General features: G+C 39.9%; 2 protein-coding genes across 4 annotated transcripts; one reads left to right on the top strand and one right to left on the bottom strand.

Annotated features, from left to right (window-relative positions):
• The first annotated feature begins 2,918 nt into the window (after nucleotides 1–2,918).
• lhfpl5b (LHFPL tetraspan subfamily member 5b) lies at nucleotides 2,919–6,617 on the top strand. Its single transcript, XM_015009460.2, has 2 exons — nucleotides 2,919–4,135; nucleotides 5,610–6,617. Exons 1-2 carry the CDS (start codon nucleotides 3,727–3,729, stop codon nucleotides 5,873–5,875), a joined length of 675 nt encoding a protein of 224 aa, XP_014864946.2. The 5' UTR covers nucleotides 2,919–3,726; the 3' UTR covers nucleotides 5,876–6,617.
• Nucleotides 6,618–6,983: 366 nt separating this feature from the next.
• On the bottom strand, nucleotides 6,984–24,138 carry srpk1a (SRSF protein kinase 1a). Of its 3 annotated transcripts, XM_088007397.1 has the most exons (17): nucleotides 23,937–24,138; nucleotides 23,261–23,315; nucleotides 18,345–18,472; nucleotides 17,953–18,061; nucleotides 17,735–17,822; nucleotides 16,865–16,952; nucleotides 16,381–16,487; nucleotides 14,816–14,981; nucleotides 14,694–14,719; nucleotides 14,373–14,586; nucleotides 13,835–14,212; nucleotides 13,623–13,723; nucleotides 13,302–13,409; nucleotides 12,436–12,505; nucleotides 11,460–11,552; nucleotides 9,416–9,508; nucleotides 6,984–8,365 (listed from the first exon to the last, which is right to left on the bottom strand). In XM_088007397.1, the coding sequence occupies exons 1-17, from the start codon at nucleotides 23,947–23,949 to the stop codon at nucleotides 8,181–8,183; spliced, it is 2,022 nt and encodes a 673-aa protein (XP_087863523.1). In that variant the 5' UTR covers nucleotides 23,950–24,138; the 3' UTR covers nucleotides 6,984–8,180. The 3 variants fall into 3 exon arrangements, with proteins under 3 accessions (XP_087863523.1, XP_014864944.1, XP_014864945.1); XM_015009458.2 differs by lacking the exon at nucleotides 11,460–11,552 and having other exon boundaries at nucleotides 23,937–24,137; XM_015009459.2 differs by lacking the exon at nucleotides 9,416–9,508 and having other exon boundaries at nucleotides 23,937–24,133.
• Nucleotides 24,139–25,149: the final 1,011 nt, after the last annotated feature.

Here is a 25,149-nt window from a genome sequence, read left to right as displayed (position 1 = left end):
AGGAAAAACCCTTCTGAGGCGCCCTCTGTTTTCATTTCTTGTTTTGCTGCAACAAAGCCGAGTGTCTCATTACTCTCCCATATTGTTGCTGGTGAGAGCAGGCCGCCTCCCTCTCCTGTTTTTATTTGCCTGAAATAACAACACGCATCTTGCTCAGGTTTGGACCGCTGCTTGCTTTCCGTTGGCCAAACTCTAGAGCTCCAAACAAAGACCGGGCGGGAAAATTGGCCCGAGGGCCGGGCTGGGCGAGGATCCATGAGGCAGCCGCGGTCTAATGAGGGGGTGACAACATCACCACAGGGTCAGGCGTCAGATGCACGGGCCGGTGGCTTCGCGAACAGAAAAAAAACAACAAAAAAATGTTTCTGTGAGAGAACTGGAAAAAAATGCGGATGCTCACGTCTCTGAACAAAAACACCGACCCAGGAGTGAGAAAGCCTCGTTATCGTCACACAGCGTTCCTGCAGGGAGACAAACCCACAACGCAGCCGGGCTGGGAATTCTGCTGCAACACGAGGAGCGCTCAGGGGGATCATTACAGTATGCATGAACCGAGAGAGATTAAGAATGACAAAAAAAATTAAGAGAGGTTGAAAAATACTCTCAGAGACAGCTTGCCCTGCTGTATCACGGCTCCTGCATGCTGATTCGAGGGGTTTATTAAACTGAATACCAAGTGGAGCACTAACTAGATCTTATTATTCTCCTCATCAATGGACCCTTTCCTGAGGGCCACTCTCCAAAGAAATTACAGCCAGAGTTTAAAGACTGCTGATGTTCAGATGAAATAATCTTTACTCCTTACTTGACAGCAGCGGATGAAGCTGCAGGAACTGGGGGGGCCGGGCACTGGTGTGAATTTAACCCATAAAAAGATTATTTCTTTACAGGCACGCAAGGGAAGATGAGACACATAACACCACGCAGCTGGAGAAGAACAAGAATGGTGATAAAGCGTCAGATTCCTAGGAAACATTAGACCCGGGTCCTTGTCTCAACAGCCCACTGTAATCACATGAAGGAATAAGCATGTCGCTTATTTGATAAAAGTCGGCCATAAATGTAATAAAGCTGACAAGGTTATTAGAAGTGCCACAGGCCATTTGATAGTGGCTTCACACGCACTTTATATTGGATTATGGAGAGAAATATGACGAAGCAAGGAAGTGGAGCTTGCCCATTTACAAAGGACCATGGGAGGCTTAACAGCTTGTGACTAAGTTCATTCATTCACTTTAATTCCTGCTGCAGTGACAATCTGCAGCGTGTCTCTGCAGATTGTCACTGCGAAAATTGCTCAGGGATCTGTTAAAGAGCGCCGCAGTTCGGCCACGTGTCGCAGAGGTCATGGCGAGACACTCACAGGTCAAAGGTGCAGCACACATGGCCCCCGCTCAACGGTAAAAGTGTGGAAACAGCCTTTAGAGGGATTTATTTCGTCATCGCCGAAGCATAGTCTGTCATTTAGCCTTTTTTTTTATGCATTTGATCAGTGGGGAAGTTATTTCTTTTAATATTATTTAATTTGCAATAAGTAGAACTGAAGTTTTTTTTTTTTTACTTATTTTTATGAGTTTCCTTGTGGTGTTATGTGACATTAAGTCAAGATGGATCCCCCACTCACCTTGCAGATACTTAAACCAGATGATAGCATAGGAAAAAGTAGGTTTGAAATGATTTAATTGTTTAAGCAATATAAGTTTTTAACCTGGTTTTAACTAACCATTGAACCGGGTTTGGCTGAGCCCAAACCCAGACAGACGGAGGGTTTTCACAGTGAAACATCAGTCCTGTCTGCATCTTCTGATTGGACCGTCTCCAGCTTCGTGTATACAGTTTATCTTATCTCCAGTGTTGCTGCCAGATATTTGCAGAAGAAAAAGATTATTTTGTCAGAGCAAACAAAGCTTCCTCCCGTTCTTCGGAGCGCAAAATGAGCTTAAATCCTTTGGAGTGACACACAGCAAAAGGACCACAAAGCCAATGCAAACAATGAGTCAGACTCCCAAACGGAGGAGGAATGCTGCATTTATTCAGTGATGTGTCTGCAATTAAAGATTTGCCGCGCGTAATATAATGAGAAAATGAACCTTGTCCCACAGTCTGCAGCTGTCTATTTAAATTAGGTTTCAAAAAGAAAGGGCTGTTGTCAAACTCGGGGTTACAATTGAAAACATCTGACTCAACAAACCACAGTATAGTGTTTTGTTTTCACTTTGGAGGAAAAAGACGTAGTTGCCATGGTCTGCACAGGAGAAAAATGATCAACGTTTGGATAGGTTGTGTTTCTTGATTTGATTCATTAAATATATATTAATCTGGTCTCTTATGCACAAATTGTCTCCTCTTTATCTTTTTTTTTTGCTGTTGTTTTTTAAGCAGAGCTGGTATTTCCCTCTTTAGCATCCTCCACCTGCAGCTTCTGATCTTCTGATTCTGTTATTCCTTACAAGGTGCAGAGGAACGTCCTCTTAACCAGCACCAACCAGAGGAAGAGAAGCACAGATGGTGCTTCTCCTGTCAGCCTCCAGCCAAAGTCAGTATCTCAAAGTAGATGTGGCACCAGTAGTAATAAAGACAACTGCTGGAACAGGGAAGTGTTGCATAGGGTGACTTACGAGGTCCCAGAGGAGAAACAAAAATGGAAAAATAATCCTGAAGACAGGCTGTAAAGGCAAAGGACATAATCAACCCGAACCTGGTGGTGGTAAAATCATTTCTGCTTTGGCTCTGGGAGGAACAAACCTCCTGCATTATGGCAAAACGAACATTTTATGCATCATCTCTGTTGCTTAAAACTTCGTGATTCAGTTCAACTCCCCACATCATCAGCAAAAACAAAAGCCTACAATATGTACACGTCGTTTCCAGTTTCAGGGGAAATCCCTTTGAAAACATATGACCAATCAAGACAAACATTTATTGAAAGATAGAAGCTGTCATGGCAACAATAACTTGGAATAATTTTTTTAAAGTCATTACATAAGAAATGAAGATTCACATGCATGGAGGTTTAGTTTTTTGTTTTCTACACAAACACCTGCATTTCTAATCTTCAGTCCAACTCACCTTGTGATTAATTAATTCATTATTGATTTTACGGACGGCTGGATAGATCCAGCAAAATAACACGTTAGGGCAAATTTTATTACGCTGACTTATCACTTACTTATAAAATATTTTGCTTGTTGATATTTACAGATGCCCGATTCATTTTCTTTTCCATATTTTTCTGTATCTCTTCTCACAAACATTTCATCTGGTGGACACAGAAAATGAATACTCCTTTCTGTTCGCTTGTTTTTACGAAACAAAACAAAAACAAGTACTTTTTTTATCGATAAGGATCCCAAAAAATGTAGTCTGCTATTTTTTTTTTTCATTTCTGAAACAGGTAACTTACAGATATTACAGGTGTAACATGAACGCCTCTAGGGGAACAGGTGAGTGTGTAGCCCGTCCCCGTGTTGCCAGGGTTGGGTGAGTGTGTGACGTCGGCGCTGCCTCGCCGTGCGCGGGGTGGAGGAGCTGTCCAGGGTGCTGAAACGGTCAGACTGGTAATCAGGAGACACCGGAGCAGAAGCCTTGGTTCTATGTAAAGGAAACATGAAGAGAGTCCTATAAGGATACTATTTTACACCTGCTGAAGACAATTTTTGAATAACTTGGTATTTGCTAAAGTTCCTTAAAGTCTGAAGTGAACCTTTTCTTTTTTCCTCCTCCATCATGGATCTGCTTCCAGCCCAGGAGGCTGCGAAAATCTACCACACCAACTATGTGAGGAACTCCCGGGCCATCGGCGTGATGTGGGCCGTGTTCACCATCTGCTTCTCCATCATCACCATGGTGGTCTTCATCCAGCCCTACTGGATCGGGGACAGCGTCAACACGCCGCAGGCCGGGTACTTCGGCCTTTTCCACTACTGCATCGGCAACGCGCTCACCTCGGAGCTCACCTGCAAGGGCAGCGTCTTTGACTTCAACTCCATCCCGTCGCCGGCCTTCAGGACGGCCATGTTCTTCGTGGGGACCTCCATGCTGCTGGTGGTGGGCACCATGGTGGCCTTCAGCCTGTTCTTCTTCTGCAACGCAGGGAACGTCTACAAGATCTGCGCGTGGATGCAGCTGGCCTCAGGTCAGCAGGTTGATGACCTTTGATGGAAATTTACAGGAAACGGGATTAATTTTGAATACAGCAAGAAAATAACGATGGCTGATTGTGTCAGTATGATGAAGCCATGTAGTGTAATATAACATAAGCTAAAGTCTTGAGTCGTTGCAATTGTTGGTCATGTGCATTCAGTGACTTTCTAGTAATCTGGAGTCATATTTTATGGTGTTTTTGTTTCTGGGTTCAGTTGATTTGGTTGGTACTCCTGTTTGTTTTTATTATGTGGACTTTTCCACTGGTTGTCTGTCCTATCCCTGACCATTGTCCGTCTTCATTCATTACTTATTACCTGTTTTGCTGCTTTAGGGATTGACCAGAGACACCTTATGCAATCTTTGCATCAGAGTTGAAAGAAAGTAACACAACCTGGTGGCTTGACATGTCGGCATTGTCCCTTTTTTTTTTTTTTTTTTTTTTTAAAGAAAATCAATAAAATTAAACTGGATCTGCATGAAGTAAAATGAGGTCACAGAAATATTTTTGGACAGAGAAAGAGGCTTAAAATTAAACGATTCCAGAAAAAAAAAAATCCTTAGGCACTTTGTCACATGCAACTCGTGATACGTTTCTATTTTTTTTTAAAGTTAAATCTGTTGAAAGATGAACCATTTTTGTCAAATATGAAATCATATTTGACGTCTAATCAGGTGAATCCTGGAGCTTTAAGCTTTTGAACCTTTGCTGCAGTTTATAGTAAAGCTTGGGTGAAGGATGTCGTCTCTCTGATCTTGTTTCAGGTCTTTGCAGCATTTTGTTTCCGTTTCATTTCAGATTCTGCTATGTTTGAGATGCTTTCCTTAGCTGCTGTCTGAAACGCCTTCAATTTAGCCTCCATTTATTAAATCTCCTCCTTTGGAAGCACTCATTCCACAGTTGTTCTCTGTCATGTGCCATGACTGGAAAAGAAAATATGAAAAAGCAGTAAAAGCCTGAAAAACGGAGTACTGTCCAGAGTCAAAGGTCACGCTCCCGTGCCTCCCCCTACCTGCCCCTGCCTAAACCCTGAGACTCAGCTGTGTGTCTGTGCGACATGATGAAGTCATTGTATCATCTGCCAACATCACACCTCTCTGGTTGCAGGTGTGAAGCGTGTGCTCGTGTGTTGTTGTTCTTCACTGTGGAGGCCGGCTCGGTTTCTGGTGTCAGAACAGACTCCGACACCTCTGAAGGCGGATCTGGTTTCACGTAGCAGGATAAGATGTCGACGAGCCGCAAACTGATCTTAAACCGTAAAACAAGTCAGCCGGAGTTTAAAACGCTGGCAATATTAAACTATAACCTTTTATAATGTGGAAGCTGCATAAAGGGAAAAGAAACGTACAAGAGGACGGGGATGTGGTATTTAGAAATGAATAAAACGGAATCCATATCACAGATGAAATTATGCACAACAGCGAGAGACTGAAAATTGTTCGCAATGTCTGAATCCCTTCTCCAGCCGTGTTGATGGGGATGGGCTGCATGATCTACCCTGATGGCTGGAACGCAGACGAGGTAAAGAGGATGTGTGGCCAGAGGACCGACAAGTACGCTCTGGGGAACTGCACCGTGCGCTGGGCCTACATCCTGGCCATCATCAGCATTCTGGACGCCGTTCTCCTGGCTCTGCTGTCCTTCACTCTCGGAAACCGGCAGGACAATCTGCTGCCGGATGGCTTCGAGGTGGAGGGAGCAGGTGAGCGCACAGCTGCATTAAAACATTAGAAACAAATGCATTTCATTTAGATTAATTAGTTCGGAGGGTGTTAGTTTACTTGCATAACTCGATCAAGGCAGCAATCTAAAACAAAAAAAACAAAAAAACATGGTTTTACCTTGGCGGGTGATTTTGTTTTCCTCCTCACGAGTTCATTAAAAAATATTAGAGACAATTTAAATGTAATGTTTAAATTTTGCTAATCTGATAAGGACAGGAACATTGAAGGAGGGATTTTATTAAGCTCTTTACTTTGCTACAAAGCAGTTTATACTTGTCAGGAGAGCTACAAAGAAGGTGAGTTTTATGAGGAAGAACTTTGAAATCTTGTGCAAACATGACATTCATTTAAAAGCTGAGTAAAATTGAACTCCAGATTGAGAAAATGTATAAAACAAAATCCATTTTACAGGGGATGACAGCAAACCTGTTCTGAATCGCACAGTTTCACAGAGCAAAATGTAATTAAAATAAATTGAATAGAGAAGAAGCCAACAGTCAAAACAAAAGCATCACTGATAATCATGTTTACGTTTACATGTCAGAATGTCAAATTAATGCTGCAAACAGCCGACTGTCCGTCTGAGCTGGTCAGGGCGATTACTGGAGAAGGTGCAGATGGATTGATGAAACAAGCTCAATATTAAATAGTTTTATTGAAGTCCTGAAAATAATTGTTACACAAGGACAACTTGGACTGTTTGAAAGAAATCTAGGGAGTAAAATGGCTCAATATTCCTGTTTTTTTTCCCCCTCAAACTTGCTGCTCAGTTTCTGAGTTCTAGCATGTTTGAAATATTTCATGTTAAAAAAAATAAGTTCCCAATTCACCTTGTACAGATAACTAAAAATACTCTTTCATTACTACTCTTACTTTTTTTTCTGAGCTGGTTGGAAGCCAGCTGTGTTTTTTAAAATCTACAAGGTTAAACGGCATTTTTTTTCTTTTACAGAAAACTCGTGAACATATTCAACATGGAGGGATGACGACGATCCCAGCTGGAGCAAAACCAAGCTGTTCTTTTCCTCTTAGGTTGTAGCGATAGTCTTCTGGTTGTTTAATCCGTCACCAAATAAACACATGTACACAGTTACTCCGTACTGTATGAAGATCTGTTGTTTTTTTTTGTTTTTTTATTGAATGGTGCGTTTTACAGGTTCGTCTTTAAACAACTCACACAAAGTCTATGTTGTTGAATGCGACGCTAATGTAAATTGTACGTTTTTACCTTTAGGTCTCAGCAGATAACATAGCTTATTTTTTGATATGATCGGTTCGCTACACCATCACAAAACACCAGATCTCACAGACTCTATGTTTAAAAACAGGTAAATTATTAACTCAACAGATTGCCATACAACCGAGCTCAAACACATCTTCCATACACTTTATTAAAACACAGCTACCCAGCTAAATCATTTTAGCTAAGATATAAGATTTGTTAAAAACTGTACATAACTGTAATATACATAAAGGCAAACTCTTTGGTACAGATATATACAGTTTATTTTCTCTTTTTTCCCCCCCTCCATTTAATTGGGCTTTAACATTTTCTCTCACTGAAACCTTTTACCACGCTAAACCTGAATTGTAGTAGGTGTATGAGAATACCAGCCTCCCATGAGAACAATCAATCTCATTTTTTTTTTTATTACATACTTTCCAAATACCAGGTGACATTAGGGTTGTTATGGCTAAATATGACCTACTTAATGACAGTGTCAGAAAGACTCTAGGGAGTCTTAAAAATTATACCACAGTCAGTGTAAATGTCAGCCCAGTGTGCAACTTTCTCAACCTACTTTACAAATACAAACTGTAAGCCCCCAGAGAAAAAGAAGGGAAAAAAATCATTTTTATAAAAAGTAACACAGCACTAATGAAAATGTAAGCGAAAGTAAGTCCTTTTGAGGGAACAAAGGAAAAAAAAAAGGCTACATATCCTTGATTTGTTTGAGTTTTAGTGCAGGAGTGTAACAAACAAGGATGCTTTCACTAGCAGAACAACGAGACTTTTGCTCTTGGTTGGGTGGGTTAAACGGAGCCCAGCAGCTGGAGCCGACATCAAATAATAAATCCACTGGATTCCTGATGTCACGCCGAGAGGAGAACGGACAAAAAAAAGAGCAAACGTACACAGAAGCAAAAGCTGAACAAGAACATAGGAAATCCAAAACCATGAAACAAAACAAAACAAAAAAAAAAAAAAAGAGAAATAAATATTCATTTGATATGCCCAAAGTGGAAAGTGATCTGTTGCAGTCTCTTAAGGAAGTGGGAGGGAGGGGAGGTGCAACGCCGGAACATGTCCACTAGAGGGCGAGCCAGGAGTGGCGCAAGCATTCTGCAGCTGTGGCTCTTTTCTCTGGGACCAGCTCCAGCATGGGAAGTAGGAAGTCGGAGAAACACGCTGCTTCCTCGCGGGGCCACTCGTATTTTTCCACCAGCACCTCCAGCAAACCCCACGGCTTCAGCTTGGTGATGTGTTTCAAATCACCTGCAGACAAACGGCACAGACAACGCTGCATCAGATGGGAGGATGCTAAAACAATAAAAAGAGACAGAGTATTGAAAAAGTCTTGAATGTACTTTGGCATGTTTGATCACAAACCAATTTTATTTAAAGGTTGTGGTTTATTGTATTTATAAGCCCAACAAAATGTAGTACAAGAATGATTCACAAAATATTTTATTAATAAAGGCTGGAATATTGTGGCTTACGACAGAATATAAGGGCAACAGCAGATAAAAGAAAAACCAACTGTGGTTACGGAGGAGTAAACGTGAGCTCAAAACTCATTTAAGAGAAAACAAAAATATAGAAAATGTAACTTGTAAATTTGCAAGAAAAAAAGTGCAATTTTCCTCAATTAAATGCATAAATTCAAACTAAGATATTCTCTGACATTGTAAAGTCAGACATTTTAAATAAATTAAAAAAAACCTCATAATTTTACTGACTTTAAAATCAAGAATTTTTAGGGTAGGGTGGAAATTTACTCCTCCTTTATTGTATTATTTTATCTTCTATGAACTTTCAGACTCCATTGCGGTGGGCGCATTCGCACCACCAAATAATTTGACTGGATTTGATGGGAGAACATTTGAAGCTGAACAATGAAAGAAAACCTGTTGGAGGCAACAAAACCCTTGACTGGGGTGGAGGTTCATGTTCCAGCAGGACACGGACCCCAGACATGCAGCCAGAGCTACAATGGATACATAATATAAAATGTAAAACTTGCTTTTCAGATGTTTTCCCCAAATAAGGTTGAAATCCGTGCACTCTTCACAATCATCACCCAGTTTTGGGTTTGTAATGTGAAAACATCAAAAAGATACAAACATTTTACCAAGAGACTATACTTGTTGTGAATTATCACATATTATAACATATAACATTAGCAGCTGCAACTTTCTGCTTACCCACTCCAAAAATAATTAGCTTTTTTTTTTTTTTTTTTAAAGACATGGTAGCAGTTTGAGCGAAAGAACATTTAATAATACAGAAAGAGAAAGGAAGTGAATCTCGACACTTTCTTTTTACCTTTCTTGGTGAAAAAATCCTTGGAATATTTGCCGGTCATTATGAGTTTGCGTGGGACACTCCCCAGCAGCTCAATGATCAGCGCTATGTGGTCTGCACCCCAGTGGGTAGCAGAAAAGGAAGAAGACAAACAACATATTGATCAGAGTGTGTCTCAGTCGGGCCCACCCTGGGTGTGTGGGTGGAGGGTTGAAGGAGCTCGAGTCCCACCGACAGCACATCAGAGTTTACTGATTAAACCAACAGACATTTGAACAGCTCTCCAACATTTCTTTGTTGCTCAAATAGCAGCAGCATCTTTAAAGTTAAAAAGATAGGCTAATCACACACTAAACTGTTGTCATGGCATCAATCTCATTACTTGAGAGAGGAAGCATCAGGCACCAACATCTATCCTGGGTAAACTGATCCTCTGAGACCAAAACACTGGTGCAAACGCACCAAACTGTATTTAGTTTCCCTCAGACCATTTTCAGAAATGGTCAAGGACTGAGATTCCTAATTCCTTTCAGGTACCAACCAATAAATTAGCAAAGCACAAGGAAGTGAACCAGGATTTCTACCAGGGGGAAATGACACGAACGGCCAATAGATTAGATTGTTTTGATTTATTTTGAATGCAGCTCTTTTTTTCTCTTCTAAACATCTACAGAATAAATGTATGTTTGTTATCATTGTGTTTTGCCATTTAGTTTAATTTATGACGAGGAACTCAAGATCCCGCACACTTACAACCTCACAACCAGAAGCGAGGCATGAACCTTGGGGTTTTTTAAGATTTTTGTTCTGGGACATTTTTCTGCTCCAGTTTAGAAGTTTTGATGAAAACGATCCCGAGACAACCACCGACTAACCCATCAAGTTCAAACTGCTGCCGGGTTACGCACGAGACAAATCCAACTTAAAATATTTAGAAAATCTATATATATTTTTTTAACTCCTTGAATTGGTAAAAAAGACATTTTATCACAAATTGGGATTAGGCTGCCCTCTCTCTATTTCTTATGTTTTACTTTTATTCTGTTTTTGGGCATAAAAAAAAAACTGTTCATTCATCATTCAAGCTCAACTGGCTTAATTAGTTCTTCTCCAACCGTATCAGCAGATCTGTGGTTGGTGTTGAAAACCCACAGTGCAGAATGTCTAGTTAAAGTTCAGGTTCCACTGGAGGTTTCTTCCTGCTAATGAAGAGATTTCCTCTCCACTGTCACTACATGCATGCTCAGTATGAGGGGTTGTAGCAAAGTCAACAACACAGTGCTAGTGATCGTCTACCGTCACTACATGCTTGTTTAGGACCTTGTGAAACAATGACTCGATCTAATCGAGAAAACTTTTCCACTAATTTGAATAACGAACTGAACTCGACTGGATTGTTTGATGACCACAATCAATACAAATGTAATCATGACTGGACTTTTTCTTTTTGGAAAGAGCCGTGATGACATGCGTTGTGAACTGGCGCTGTATAAACTGAACTGAATTTTCCAGGAGGAAGGTACAGTGTGAAGTTAAAGTAAAGATGGGAAAGGCTCTTACACGTCTCTTCAGAGCCTTTTTTTGCAACACATTCATTGAGAACATACATTCTGTTACAACAGAACCTATGAAAAACTAAAACTGAACTGTTCAGACAACAGATTTTTAATGAAGTGGTCATTTCAGTCTTTCGGCATTTTTAATCATTTTAGCATTTGGTTGCTACATCTGTACAGCAATTCATGAAGATACTTTTTTTTGATTAACTAAAACCTTTGCATTTCAGTATATTTTTGCTTACAAGTAAAGAAATAAATGAAAGTGAGAGGACGAAATTACGTGTTGGGGAAAAAAGGCAAACATCTGTTGGAGGCTAATCGGAAATTCTGTCTGAACGTTGGTTTTATTTCTTTCCAATTTTTAGATTTAAGGAAACACCTTTTCATGTTTTTAAATATTTTTGTATGCTTCTCCGATGCTTATAAAGAATGCTGTCAGGATCTTTCTCCTTTGGGCCTCCAGTCCACCTTACCCAGAGTGAGCCACAGACAGAGGGGAGGCATACCTCTCTTGGTGAAGTATTCCTGCGAGTATTTCCCACTCAGTGCATAGTGGCGAGGGATTTTACCAAGTAACTCAATCATAAGAGCGAGGTGGTCTGGAAATGAGGCACGTCACAGGAGGGAAAGGGCAGGAGAGGGGAGGAGGAGATGGATGATGATGGCAACAATCAATTAGGAACAATGGATGATGATGATGATGATCGACAAGTTGATCACAAGCAAACATGGAAAAACTAAAATATTCTGGTCAAATGATGAAATGGGACAAAAACAGATTAATAAAAACAACATATTCCAACACAAAATACCAATCAGGCAACAAAAAGCGGTGATAAAAGAAGCCAGGTGGATAAATGTTTAATGTGCTAAATGTGTAAGAGGCTCATTCACAGCTGCCTAAAGCCCGAGCATCAGCACATATCCGACACTTCAGAGCAGAATCACTTCGGCACAGAAAGTTCAAGCAAAGCAGCGCGCTGACATTTACATACAGACGGTGCAAAAGACGTGAAGGAAACACGAGGAATGATCGATGACAACAAGGAGATGGAAGAGATGTGCCCCATTTCCAGGGTAACTAAAAAGGCTTTAGAGGTTGGGAAATGAAACTCAGGAATGTTTCTTCATAACATCATTAATTCATGACATGAACTCTTGTTTAAATGTTAACAATATAAACATCTATGCCAAGGTCACCGAAAAATACTGGGCAAACCGCACAATAATTTGCAGCAAAAATCCAAAGTAGGAGACTTTTTTTTAATTATTAAAATAATGGCAGCAACAAATCGGAGCTAATAAACTAGGAATATCGCTGCAAGGGTTTTCGCAGAAGCAAAATTTCTGCCAACAAAATGTCTCAGCAGGGAAGCAGGCTTTAAAAGTGCAACCAGATAAAGCAGCTTTAGCAGAAATGCTGCAAGGCTAAGAGAGAATAAAGAAAGGAGAACGGACAGGAGGAGAAAATTCAAACATTACCTTCATCCCTGGAATAATCTTCACCAGAATGAGGTTCAAACAGATAATCACCAGTGGCGAGCTCAAAGGCCTGAACAAACGAGAGAATCACCATCATCACTGCACACCGTCAACTCTGATGCATTTTCAAACTTCTTTTAGCATTTTATTACAAAACTATTTCAGGGCTAGAACTGTAAAAGTATTTTTGCCTCAGTAAAAAAAACAAACGAACACCAAAACAAATCTATGACAGAACCAGATATTTAATAGTGTGTCATTACTACAGTTGTGATTTAGACTGACTTTATTAAGAAGTTGCATTTTGCTCCCATAGGGCCTCATGTTACAACCAGTGGGGGAATCTCTGTCAGACTTGAAGTCAGAAACTACTTTTCCAGTAAATTAACTTATGGAAACAACAGGCCAGTTCGACTCGGCTTTAAACCCTCACATAAAAAATAGATAAAAAAAAAAGAGAGCAAGATGCAGACGAGCGTTGCTATTTTCTTTATAATGAATGACTGACTATCCTTTGTTACTTGTTAGCTACAAAAATAAATCCAACCTTAAACAGTAAAAACTCAATTTTGCTTAATATTTCTTAATTTAATTCTCTATGAATTATAAGAATTATGAGGCCATCATGAAAGAACTCTGAAAATACAAAGTTTATAATAATACATGGTGAAAATTCGAAATAAATAAAAATCTGAAATATTTTACTCTATGTGTGATAAATCTATAAAATAACCGTTAAGCAATATTACTTTTTTTTTTCCTTTCTTTTAAAATGCATCTGAAAATATGTGTGTTGTATATTTTCCTCTTTCTCATCCAGGTAAAACAAAAAGGTGAACCACATTTCACTACACGTTTACTCTCACCATGCAGGCTGTGCTCCATATGTCCGCCGGTGTGCTGTATCCTGCACCGATGAGCACCTCTAAAGATCGGTACTGTCGAGTCTGGATGTCTTCTGTAAAGTGCTTATGCTGGGAGAAAAACAAAGAAACGTGTCCTTAAAAAGTGCAAACTATTTTCCAACATGTACAAAAAGAAAAGAGCTGGAAATAAGAAACAGACATCTGTGAAGGACAGTCAATAAAGCCCAGAACATTTTGTGATACACAGACTTGTTAATATGATCTTGTGCCAACAAGATTTCATCCCTAATCAGGAAATCTCTGTGACTGTTAGCTACTCACCACCCAGCAAGCATTTCCCAGGTCTGCAATCTTGACCTTGATCTTCTCTGCGTTGCCCGGCTCAAGAGGGTTAACTAACAGGGATCCCGCTGTTAACTTATCTACATCAGAGAGGAAAGGGAAAGCGCAGAGGCAAGAATAGATTTTCTAATCAATAATTCAAAGTTCCAACTAGCTCAAAGATCACGCGCATGTAAAAACGTTTGACTGACCGTTTCTCAGGCCTTCCTGGATTCTGTAATGACCCTCAGTCTCGTCCTCTTCGTCGTCGCCTTGCAGAAGACTTCGTTCAAACTCTCCTTCTCGCCCTGAGCGAAGGCGTCGCTGAGTGGCTCCGCTGCTGTGAGCCTCCCTGCCGTCCACCTTGCAGTACAGCTCGTTGAAATCTGTAGACTCCACGCCGTTGCACAGCGTGTGGACTGGGGACTCTTTATGTAGCTCCTCCGGGGACTCGGCCTCGGCGTTCCCGTTGTGTTGGTCTTCATTCGAACAGTTGGACTGCCTCTCCTCCGCCTCCGCATGGCCGTTGCAGTTGGCCTCTGGCGGCTCGTCTGGTCCCACTCTCATGTTATCTGGAGTCGCGCTCCTCTCTGACGGTTTATCAAACAGATCAACTTAAGAACGAGTTTTCGACTGCTGTAGGATTCTAGAGACTCACTCAAACAGCTATGACTCCTGGTTTTGGACCAGTATGATTCTTTACATTCATAAAGAAAAATAAAAGACTTTCCAGTGCTGTTGGCTTCTTACCAGCTGGTTCGTCACTTGTGAACTCCTCAATAGAGACGCGTCTGAGAGGAGCGCAGGCTCGTCCCTTGGGAGACTGCGGCTCTTTGTCGTCCTCGTGCGTCTCTGTGGTCTTCTCCATCTCCTCCATGTCCATAATGCATTTTTCCAGCAGCTCTGCCTGACGCTTCTGTTTCTTTTTTAACTTCTTCTTTTTGTTCTTGGACATTTTCACAGTCTAGGAGAAACACAGGACAGAAAAACAGCGTGGCAAAAGTTACACGTTTGTTTTGGAGGTAAAAACGGGGGGAGGCCGATTTCTGTGCGGAAAAACAAAATGTGTACCTGTTTCGGGGCTGGTGCTGTGCTTACTGCAAAGACAACGTTGAGTGAGAGCAAAATCTTACTAGTTTTAGGTTAAACCTTTTAGATGTCATTTAATTTTATTGCTTGCGTGTCAGTCATACTTGCTGAGCCGGAGGGGGGAGGCGCTCCGGCTCGCTGCCATTCTGTAGCTTCAGCTGCAAGCTTTCGGACGTAGGGCTCATCAACGCTCATCAGAATGTTCTCTGGTTTTATGTCCGTGTGGATAATCTGACACTTTGTGTGCAGATAGTCTAAACCTTGCAGAACCTCAAAGATAAACCAGAGGAAAATGATTATTTACCTCCAAAAGTTATGTTTGAACAATGAACTGCTTTAGTATGCATCAGTGCCACATGTTCCAAGTTCCTTTTTCAAAGTTGGTCGTTGCAAAGTTATTTTCCTGTATTCATGAAACCACTTCTGTCACTTTTCTATACTGACAAAGAGGCACAGACATCCTGAAAAAAATATTCGCTCCAAATAAACAAACATTGTATTTTGAGACATCATTTGTAAAGAAAAGCAGAAAAGTGGGAGTTTGTTTATATTGTCAAGGTAAAATTTGCTTTTTTTGTTGTCGTTTCTTGAAGTTTCTCCCTAAATGTGTTGTTTTGTGTGTACACACTGCCCCTAAGAGATTGCTCAAGTCCCACTCCTCAACCCTGTCCGCCTCGATTCCCAGGCTTTTTCCTGTAAAAGCTCCAACATATTTAGTTATGAAGCGTCCCAATCTGTGATTCCAAGAGGTTTGTGTTTTGGAACCAATTCAAGACAAACCCACGGGTGTTGGGTTTGCACCCACCAATTAACAAATGCAGGTACATTTCTGAAGTAGCAGGTTTTCAATTTAAACAGAACGACAGTATTTAATTTTCACAAGATTAAATAATGAAGCAACGTCCCTTAGCAGCTAATAGCAAAAGTCATTAACACAGAAAAGGAACTACAGAGTAAAATGGTTTAACAGTTCCAGTGTAAAGCGGTGGAAAAAGCCACCAAACCTCTTTCAGAATCAGAAGTGAAGAGAATAAACTTTTATTAAGGAGAAGTGGGAAAAAAATAGTGATTCCAACACAGCTGAATCAAAAGGCTGAATTACCTGATTGGCGTGTCAGCAGGTTTTGCAATAATCCGGCCTTTAGCCATTAATTTGATTCAGGTCAGTTAGAGCAGAAATGACTCTAAAAGCTGCAGGACAATGGCACTAAACCACTGGAGTTACAAACTCCAGTTCTAAAGCCAGAGCATTTCCAAAAAGCAGCAATGAGGCAAAAAGGATCACAGAACGAGTCACAACATGTTGCTCTGAATGACCAAACCCTAAATGTGGTCAAGAACGTTATTTTTCTCTGTTTTCTTGGAATTACTGCATCCACGTTACCAACCACCTTTTGCCGTGAACCTGCACAGCGAAGCACACCGGCAACATTTCTGATTACTCAAAAAAAAAAAAAAAAAAAGACACAATGATTTTTATATTCTGGCTGAATAAGTCATTTACGATTTTGGCAAAGATCTCCTGTAGAACGCGACGGGAGTATTTAACCGTTTACCCGCTCAGTTACCGCGACATGTTCCGCCCCGACTGGTTTCCACCCTTCACACAGGCTGAGCCTTCTTGGTGACTCATCAGCTTTAAAAGGTGAGACTGAGGCTCTCGTGTTACCTGCTTAATGATGCTCTTCACACAAGGCAGGGGCAGCCCTTGGTAATTTGACTTTATAATCCATTTTAACAAGTGATGTCCCAACACCTCAAACACCATGCAGACATCTGGAGGACAGTAGTTAAGACAGCAACACTGGGAGAGGAAAAACTGAAAGAAAAGACACGGTTTAGGGAGCATGTGAGCATTCGTGAGGCGGAGCATTAGCTATACAGAACAAGGGGCTCTCGGATTACAGCTGCAGCATTCAGCAGATCTTACTCAGCCAGACTGCTATGATACCTAGAGGTCCCTCTGGGTCACACATAGATATGTTTGTTACACCCCAGGCTCTGCCGTCTAAAGCTGTTACGCTTTGTAACTCTACATTCCTCGCAACATATTTTTGGGAAGTAAAGTTTCATCTCCTAGTAGGAAGTGCTTTCACCGCCTTCACACGGCAACACCAAAAAAACAGGATGTGACATTCTGCTGTGAAGGATACGAGTCCCGTTGACACCAGAGATCTTGAAGTCGTCGAGCAGCTGGACCACCATTTCACGCTTTGGGTCGTCGGGGTCCGAGTTTCTTACCTGAAGACAAGGAAACGTCGCAATGCAAAGGAAAACAATCAGGACTCACATTTTCACTGGTGTTGCGTAGCTGCAGAGCGCTATCGGCAAAAAAAACAAACAATCAGCCGCCACAGAGACAGCTTCTTCCCTCAGGCTGCCTGGTGAACACAATGAACCCGGACAGCCTGAGTAATCAGCTACTCTGCTGTGAAACAAAATAAATTTATTTGGAAAATAAATAAATAATTAGGCATACATAAACCAATATGTGCAAATATGTGTTTATTGCCACTGAAGTTTACAGTGGGGAAAATAAGTATTAGATGCACTGATTAGGGGAGTTCACTGATTTCTAAGTGTTTGGATGTCAAGAGATACGACAGGTGTTTCATCATTTCCAAGTGCTCATCTGAACGAAGGTTTATGTTGGAACAATCCAAATGGATTTAAACCCCCAGTTTCCCCTGTACTGTAGATGGTCCCTAAACCATAATCCAGCTTAAAGCAGCACACATCTGTGATTAAAATTTGCCTGTAATGTATTCGCTGGACTCCGAAAGCAAAGAGAAGTGATGATTCTGATTTCGAAATGGGTTGTTTAGGAGTCGCTGATGGTAGGAAGAACAACTTGTCCAACATCACCAGAATCCATTTGTCTCTAAAACAGATCAAACTTGATTCAAAGTCCGTGTGCCAGTTTCTCTAGCCTCTGTTTTTACAAGTTACTTGAAAATGCTGCTGAACATTATTTGCTGTCCTTGCATTCAAGAGTTAATTTGTGCAGTTAGCCTGCAACTTACAGATCTAAGGAGTTTGATCTCATCCACTGCCGTCTCAGTGTAGTGCTCTGCGCTCTTCACAACTTTCATCGCAACAAATCTTTTAACCCTGGAATAACAAAACAAGTGATGTTTGCTAAAAGGAATTGAAGTAGAAACACTTAAGTGTATAAAAAATACAGGATCTTAAGATAAAGAGAAGCCTGATTTGAAAGTAAGGTGAAAATGTTTTCTCATACTGGATGTCCCAGGCGAGCCACACGGTTGAGAAATGTCCCCATCCCAGTTTACGGATGACATGGTATTTCCCATTGTAAAGGTCTCCTACTTTTACATGATGGTAGCCACCTGGAAGAGAAGAAAATACCTCTGATGGAAATAGTTCAACAGATACCAGGAACGACATGAAGCTCATGTGCACGCGGTGTAATCTCTGGTTATAAATTAACAACGGTTTGGATTATGTCTGAGTCATCTAAGCTTCTCCACAACCCAACTTCCCTCACCAAGTTAATAAGCAACCAACGATGCTGTGCCTGAAAAACACACACTGATGACTTCATTAAGTATTTACATTCATTTCCTTTTTTTGCAGAGCAGCTGAAACGTAAAGTTTAAACACAGGACTCACCTTTGCAGTAGTCGTTGGGGTCTTCCTGCTCCTCATCGTCCGAACCCAGGATCTCCTCGGGTTCCTCCGGCTCCTGGGGCGAGGTCTCTTGTTGTGGTGGTTGTCGAGATCGAACATTTGGTGGCTGTCTGATGGGCAGAAGAAAAAAAATAAATAAATAAAATACACATATATATATATATATATATATATATATATATAGTCCACATTAGGAATAAGGTTTCTTCGGCAATTTGTGTTTTATCTCCCAAAAATTTTTTTTAAAGCCCTCTGCAATAGTAGTCAAAGCTTTAAAAAAAAAAAAAACATTGGTTTTGAGAGCATTAGTAACATTTTTAATATCTAGTAACAAAAACAAACTATTCTTTTTTTCTTGCCACATTCACTATAAGCACAGTCCTATTTTATTATAAGAGAAATAAAAAGGTTTTCCCAAAGTCAACGAGTCAAAATGTTAAACAGTTTTATCAAAAATAAATGTGAGCTTCTTTTTTCCATTACAGGGTTGCACCAACTTAAAGAGCTTATAATTATATGTCGATAAACTATCAACAGTAAGCATTAAATGCTGGAATGACGCACGGTTAAACCTAAAAAATTAATTCAACATAATGATCAAATCACATGAAAATCAAAATGGATAAATGAATCAAAATTCCCACAATCTGTTTTTGTAAAAGTTAGTAATAAATCCTTAAAATTAGATTCATCGCCAACCGAAAGCAAATGCTAAGAGTTTAGCTTTGATGTGTCATGATCAAAGCTGCATCAAAACAGCCAGAGACCAGTCTGCTGGGCCTGCGATCCGCAATACTGAATTTTCTCCTTTGAAAAATAGACAAAGTGTTAGTGTAGAGCGTTTACTGTAGCGTTGGTTTGGTTTGTCCTTAATTCCAAACAAAAGTGGATTTAACTACAATCTGTACCAATCTAAAACATCATGCAATCAACTTCAAAATAAAATCACAAGTTGAAAATCAAAACCAACATAATTTGCACTGGTGATATTTAAATGACCCATAATGTCTGTTTTTATTATGCAACAGGATAAAAGTACCTGTGGACCTACAGTGAAATAAACACGAGTCCTGCTTTGTCGTCTTGGATGTTTTAAACCACGACAAATATTAAAAAGGTGGTGAATAAACTTCAAAAGAGAACAGATCATAAAACAGACCCTAAAGCAGCACAAATGGAAAGGTCAAAAAAAAAAAAAAAACAGATGCACTGAAACATTAGTTATTTTTAAACACCTGGTTTGTCTAAACCACAAAGCAAATCTTTGTTTACCAGGAGTTCTGTTTATCCCAAACAGGACAGAGCTGCAGGAGAAACAGGAGCTGCACAAGAAGTTCTGATCATGTGGGTCACAGATTTAATGTCTGTGATGAGGTTTTGCATTTTATTTACTTTCAATATGAAATGCATCATGTGATCTTTTACATCAAAACACACAATGGCATTCAAACATCGTCATCAGAAAACTGTAGGAAACATTTGAGATAATTTATGCAGCAATCTGAGTTTTCCACCTGGTGAGTACATCTGTGGAAAATGAACTCACGTACTTGGACACAGCTACTGTGGCTACAAAACCAGCCCGCATCATCATCATCATCATCCCTCCTTCATCATGCTCGACGGCGAGTTTGAAGTATGTTTACTAAGATGCTGTTAGGTTTTTGACATCTACTTTGGTCTCTGGCATCATCTTGTGGTTCATTCAAATTCAACTTTGCAAACCTAAGTAGAGCTGCAATTTTCTTTTTATAAAATACTTTTTCATGGTAAGGAACACTTAAGTGTTTTTCCTTACTGTACCGTCCTGAAGTTTGACGCTTTAAATACTTAAGTATACTTCACTTCACAGTTATCCACAACTTTGTTGGTCTCACGCATGAAATAATATAAATAAACTGCATGGCACCTTTTCTTAAAGTACTGTACATCGGCTTCAAGTGCCTAAAATATATATGACTAAATATGATGAACCAAACTGTGCTCTAAGGTCTGTGTTTAAAGGCGTTCGTGAAGAACCTCCAGCCTTTAACAGAAAAGAGTAACAATCATGGCTTTATGCATACATCCCTGAACTTTTGATCCCTTGTAGGTTGATGTTCATTGGGGTGTTGTGGTGTTTGTGTGCAGAACACCGCAAGTAAACAGCATTTAAACATGGTTTTCTTAAAAACAGCTGCCCTGAAACATGTGCAGTCACGTTTGAAAGAATCAGCACAAGGAAAGGCTGTAAAAGAGGAGCAGTGGTAGCACAGCGCGTTCATTTGTGCGGAAACACCGACCCAAAGGCATGATGTGCAAGATTGCAACACATCAAGTCAACCTGAAATTTAAAACAGGTGGTCTATGATCAGTTAACACAGAAAGTGACTGGAGTTTATGTAACAAATACATAAAATACGTGGATACGATTTTACAGTAGATCAGAGTACTAGAACGTCAGCACACTTGAGAAACAAACTTCTAGCTTACATTGATGTTGATTGTCATTTAGTGCGTCTTTACCTACATTTTTGCATATTCTACATTGTTTTTAATTTAGTATTTATGAACATCACGGCCTTCATTCATATAAATAGTTTTTTGAGGAAAATTTCAACGAGGAGCTTCCAGGTTTCAGTAGCGCGAAAATGAAACGGAGGCACACTGAAAAAGACAGACGGATGATCTGTCTTCATTAAAAACAATAAATATTGATACATGCCACACACAAACACGTTTTACCCTTGACAGTTTTCCTTGTAAGGGATTTGCAATAATGTGATTTTAAACCTTTAAAATATATGGACTTCATTAATTATATATTTCTCCATTACATCAGCATCAATATTGCACACTTACATTATGACAATATATTCACAACATATCGTGCAGTCAATATTAGCATTGCTACTAGATATAGTTTCAAACCAATCATGGCACAAAACCTCATCCATTTCAGGAATGAAGGCACTGGATCCTGAAATATTTGAGAAGTTTCCAAAAGCAGAAAGAATCTAAAGTTTGTGAGTAACGCGAAGAGACTCAGGGATCAATGATGAGCCAAGAAAAAAATACAAGCTCACCCTAAGCTGCTGGATTCACTCACATCGTCTCCCTGCTGCTTTTCTAGTCAAGGTTTAAAGACACGTTTAGACCAAACATTTATTTAACCCATCCAATCCATTTCTACTAAAATAATAAAATCCAAAATTACTAACCATTTGTATGTTCCATGGAAACATTAAAACCCCAACAATAACTTTCACAAAAGCAATTCATGAAAAATAAATTTTGTTTGTCCCTTTGGAGGTGCATCAATTCTTCAACTTCAGCACATTCGACTTGCACAAATCAAAAAGTTCTCACATTATTTGCTTTTGTCAACTTTGGTTTGCACTTCACAGCCATCTAACCACACTTTGTGTCTTAGCATCTGTCAGTTCTGTCAAAGCCGGTTTATAAAAAATAAACTAAACCATAAAATAGCTTTTGATTTATGAAAATCAAATTGTTATTTATATCAAATGAAGCAGTTGTTTAAAAGTAATTTAAATAAAATAAATAAATAAATAAATAAATAGTTCTTAGCGGCAGCTCTGCTGTGATGCCATGCCGGCAAGTTGCCTGGAGAGAAGTATTTCTAAGCGGAACGTTTTCAGAGAAACGCCATGCTTCAGTGGGCTGATGTGGGCTTCTTCATTCTCTAGTTTTAAATATAGCTCAGGCTGTTACATAACACTCTGTAGGATGTCGCTGGTGCCGATAGGACTATTACATTGTTAGATGCAACAAAACAATCAGTTCGACATGTCCATGTCAACAGTTGATTCTCAGCTACAAACGACGCTTCGCTAAACTGTATCATATCCTGGCAATATTATCAGTAAGGGACTTGGTTGATTTATTTCAGCCCAATTATATTGTACAGTGTGTGCAAAAAGTTGCACACACTTCATGCTCATAAGCACAACTGAAAGTTATAGAAAAGAGCCAAGTGAGACCAACTCTCTGACTTAGCCAATAAAGCTTGATTTGTACCATCATTACTAGATACGTCATCCTCTCCAAAAAAGGTTGCAGTTTTGGCAATTCCCAGGGATCACGTAAAATAAAACTATGGACAACTTAATTAACTAAACAGTATGTTGAAAGTCTAAATTACTCATCTGAATAAGAGACGACTAGCTGTCATTTGTTCTAAAATTATTGCGGTATGTCGGTGTATTTAAAAAAAAAAAAAATCTTAATGTTTTAGTTTGACTTGTTTTGATACAGCTCCTTTAACATTTTTCCAAACAATTACTTCAAGCAGAACATAGCGAACAAAAGCCTTGCCTCAATATAGAGATGCACAATATTTATGCGGAGTACTGCACTGGCAAATCACTTTGGTGGATGAATACATTTTAAATGATATGCACTGAAAATCTGTCTTGCCAGTCATATTTTTGAAGCTAGATTAAGTTTCACTCTCTTTTAGAGCCGAGTGATAAAGATGCTGAAACTGAGACGGCAGTGGTGGGTGACAGAAATGAAAAGAGTGAGGGGAATGTGGCTGGAAAATACCGTCTTTGCAATATTCAATAACTACAATTTCTTGTTTTTCATAAAACATAAAGCCTACTAAGATATTGTCAGAACAGCCAAGCCAATACATACACAGACAAGATGCAAAACTCTGAAAGCTGTGGAAGTGAGCCATATGGGATCCATTGTTATGAGTTGAGACAATGAGTTGCATTTGTTAAATTACCCATGCCACAATCAACGTCAGAGCCAGCTAGTGACAGGAAAAGTGTGAAACCGCAGGACGCAACACCCTTTAACTGAACTCAGCTGACAAGACGCATGTCAATATGATGTTCTTTGGCACAATATTAAAATAGGAGATGATATAAAACGACAATAAACCTCACTTTTTGTTGGTCTTTTTCGCCTTGGCCCTCTTCTTCCTTGCCTGGAGTGCTAGAACTGAAAAGAGAAGAGAAAGAAATCCTGTTGCCATTGTTTGTCGTTTGATCTGCAGTTGACACTTGAGACAAAAAGGCATGAAACAAAGAAGATCTGTTTAAACTTAATTAGCATTATAGGCTCTGCTCAACTTCATTGTGCATTGAATTGTGTCGTCTTTATGGCTACCGACACCAGTCAGACTTTATTTACACACACACACAAAAATGTATATATGGGTGCACCTCAGTGTATGCACAAACCCCGTTAAATAACATCACCGGGCTACCCACCAACGCCACCGGACAGCAACAACACGCCACTACGGCATGAAGTAATATCACACGCCATACCATGAATATACCACACCGTCAGGGGTTTAGGTTGTGTTAAATATAGAGAGAGCTGGAAAGCTAAAAGTACAACGTTAATCCTGACACTGAAGCTAAAGCTAATGAAGCTAACGAAGCTCGCTCCAGCGCAGTGCGTGACAGACGCGGTGAAATAAGCCACATATATTTACAACGACAGCTTGACTACACTTTACATTTGTAGCAGCAATAGCGACATCAGCTATAGAGTAATCACATGCATGGCGTAACTCAGTTGAAATGGTCTGCAGGCTGTCGCGTAAAGACTTACCTTTCCTCTCCATGGTGGCTGGATTCGTAGCCTAGCAGCTAGCTACGCCACCAGTGATCGAATGTTCCACGCATGCGCACTGGCTAGTTTTGCCCCAAGCAGAGCTTCCCTAGTGACGTCCAAACCTGAGCTTTAAACCTTTTTCATGAATTTCTCTCGCTTGAAGCTGCAGGCGATGGCACTGATAGGGATTGGTGCTCGTGCCTCAACCTGATGGTTGGTTGTTCTTCCTGAAAAGAGGCTTCAGTGACGCTGCCAGGCAGTTCTGCAGGACGGGGAGGTTAGATGGTTTGCGCCATTGACAAAATAAATGTTAGAGCATGGTTTGTGCCAGATACTAGAGTTGAATATGAATGAAGCCTATAAATATTTCTCGTCTGTGATTCATAGCTTAAACGTTCCTTATGAGATCCTGACTGATAATGAATTTTTATTCTTATTTGTTTGCATGTTAATGTCATGTGAATATGTCCAAAAAAAAAATTTTTTTCCAATTGATATTCCCTCTAAATTGTATGAACAATTCATGCTCATACCAATTCCAGTGCTATGTTCAGAGACAAGACAGTAAGGTCCTAAACTGTGCCTTGCAAAATATTAATATATCCATCAAATTTCTTCATATAAATTCACATTAGGACCACAAACCTCAATGTTTTGTTGTGTGTGTGGTAGACCAACACAAACTAGAGCGTAATTATGAATAAAAAGGAAAATTATACGACTTTCACATTTATTTTTTCACATTAATCTGTATGTGAAAAGACTTCCAACTGCACTTGCTTGTCTTCTTTGGACATGTCCACCAGCTTTACAGGCCAAGAGACTAAAATATTTGCCCATTCTTCTTTGAAACACTCAGAATGTATGGGGAACTTGTGAACATTCAATTTTAAGTCTTCCCATGATTTGCACTAGACCTTGAGAGTTAAAGTTGTTGAACAGAAACACATTACACTTCAGTTGTATCACTTTCCTTTCACACTGCAAGTCTGTAGCTACTAGTGTTGGTCTAAAAATAAAAACACCTAATATGATTAACTTACTGGTTGTATGAGAAAACATTCAAGTGATATAAATACTTCAGGAAGAACCTTATAAGCTTATGCTGTGTAAACAAGCATGTCAAGTAGGTTTAGCATTCATCTTTCAATCAGAAGTTCAATACCTCTATTCGCAGGCATCTATATACTCAAAGAACTGGAGGGTTTTG

The sequence above is a fragment of the Poecilia mexicana genome, unplaced genomic scaffold (genome assembly GCF_051168715.1).
Source record: "Poecilia mexicana isolate PSO_F unplaced genomic scaffold, ASM5116871v1 scaffold_7, whole genome shotgun sequence".
NCBI lineage: Eukaryota > Metazoa > Chordata > Actinopteri > Cyprinodontiformes > Poeciliidae > Poecilia > Poecilia mexicana.
This window is presented reverse-complemented; position numbering and strand designations above follow the sequence as displayed.